The sequence below is a fragment of the Malurus melanocephalus genome, unplaced genomic scaffold (genome assembly GCF_030028575.1).
Source record: "Malurus melanocephalus ecotype Western Australia unplaced genomic scaffold, MMel_1.1 scaffold_9244, whole genome shotgun sequence".
In the NCBI taxonomy this organism is placed as follows: domain Eukaryota; kingdom Metazoa; phylum Chordata; class Aves; order Passeriformes; family Maluridae; genus Malurus; species Malurus melanocephalus.
In genome coordinates, this window is record NW_026632474.1 from 1 (window position 1) to 1,104 (window position 1,104).

Genomic DNA, 1,104 nt, shown 5'->3' on the forward strand with positions numbered 1-1,104 from the left:
ACCAGCTGGGATGCTCGGTTTCCATAGGCTGGGGTTTAGGAATGGTTTCCCCCAATTTCGTGCTCCCGCTAGAACAGAGGTGCCGCTCGCTCCACTCCCCCTCTGATGGAAAGCACAGAAGACAAAGGTCCCAAGCTGGGATAAGAACAATTTACTGGGAACAGCAATGAGATAAGGAACCAACAGGAACAGCAACAATATCGATAACAGAAGGGATAACAACAAACAAACAATTTACAGGGAAAACTGCGACAACACCAATGGGCTCCTCCCAAACACATGTTTTCTCCAGTGCTTAAAGAACATCCTTCTCCCCTTGGGAGAGAGACAGACTCCCTTTCCCTGGCCCTGTCAATGACCTGAGGTGGGATCAGATATAATGACAGGGCCATTGCCAGACCCTCATGTTCTTCCATCCTACCTCACATCAGTCCCAGGGGCAGAGAAAGGGTCAGGTGTCTTCCCAATGTGGATCACTGGGAATGTGGGTCACAGGGCTCTTCCCAAACTGGGTCCTGCGATGGAGGATGAAGTTGGAGCAGCGGATGAAACTCTTCCTGCACTCAGGGCACTCACAGGGCTTCCCTTACCAGTGCCTCCGTCGGTGTCGGGCCAAGGTAGAGCGGTCTGAGAAGCTCTTCCCACACTCAGGACACTCATAGGGCCTCTCCCCGGTGTGGATGCGCTGGTGGATGATGAGGGTGGAGTTTCTCTTGAAGCCCTTCCCACAGTCGGGGCAGCGGAAGGGCCTCTCATCTGTGTGAATCCGCTGGTGCCTGAGGAGATTGGAGCTGTTCTGAAATCTCTTCCCACACTCAGAACACTCATAGGGCCTCTCATCTGTGTGAATCCGCTGGTGCCTGAGGAGACTGGAGCTGCTCTGAAACCTCTCCCCACACTCAGAACACTCATAGGGCCACTCTCCTGTGTGGATGTGCTGATGGCGGATCAGGTGGGAGCTCGAGCTGAAGCTCTTCTCACATTCCAAGCACCTGTAGGGCCTTTCTCCAGTGTGGATGCGCTGGTGCCTGACGAGGGTGGAGTTGTGCTTGAAGCCCTTCCCACAGTCGGGGCAGAGGAAGGGCCTCTCCTCCCTGTGAATTT

The 1,104-nt window shown here is 54.3% G+C and overlaps 1 protein-coding gene across 1 annotated transcript; it reads right to left on the reverse strand.

Moving 5' to 3' along the window:
- Positions 1-140: 140 nt before the first annotated feature.
- Positions 141-1,099, reverse strand: LOC130588665 (zinc finger protein 773-like; the record flags this gene model as incomplete). Its single annotated transcript, XM_057389563.1, has 1 exon — positions 141-1,099. A coding segment is annotated over one exon (513 nt), but the record flags the coding sequence as incomplete, so codon positions are not given.
- Positions 1,100-1,104: the final 5 nt, after the last annotated feature.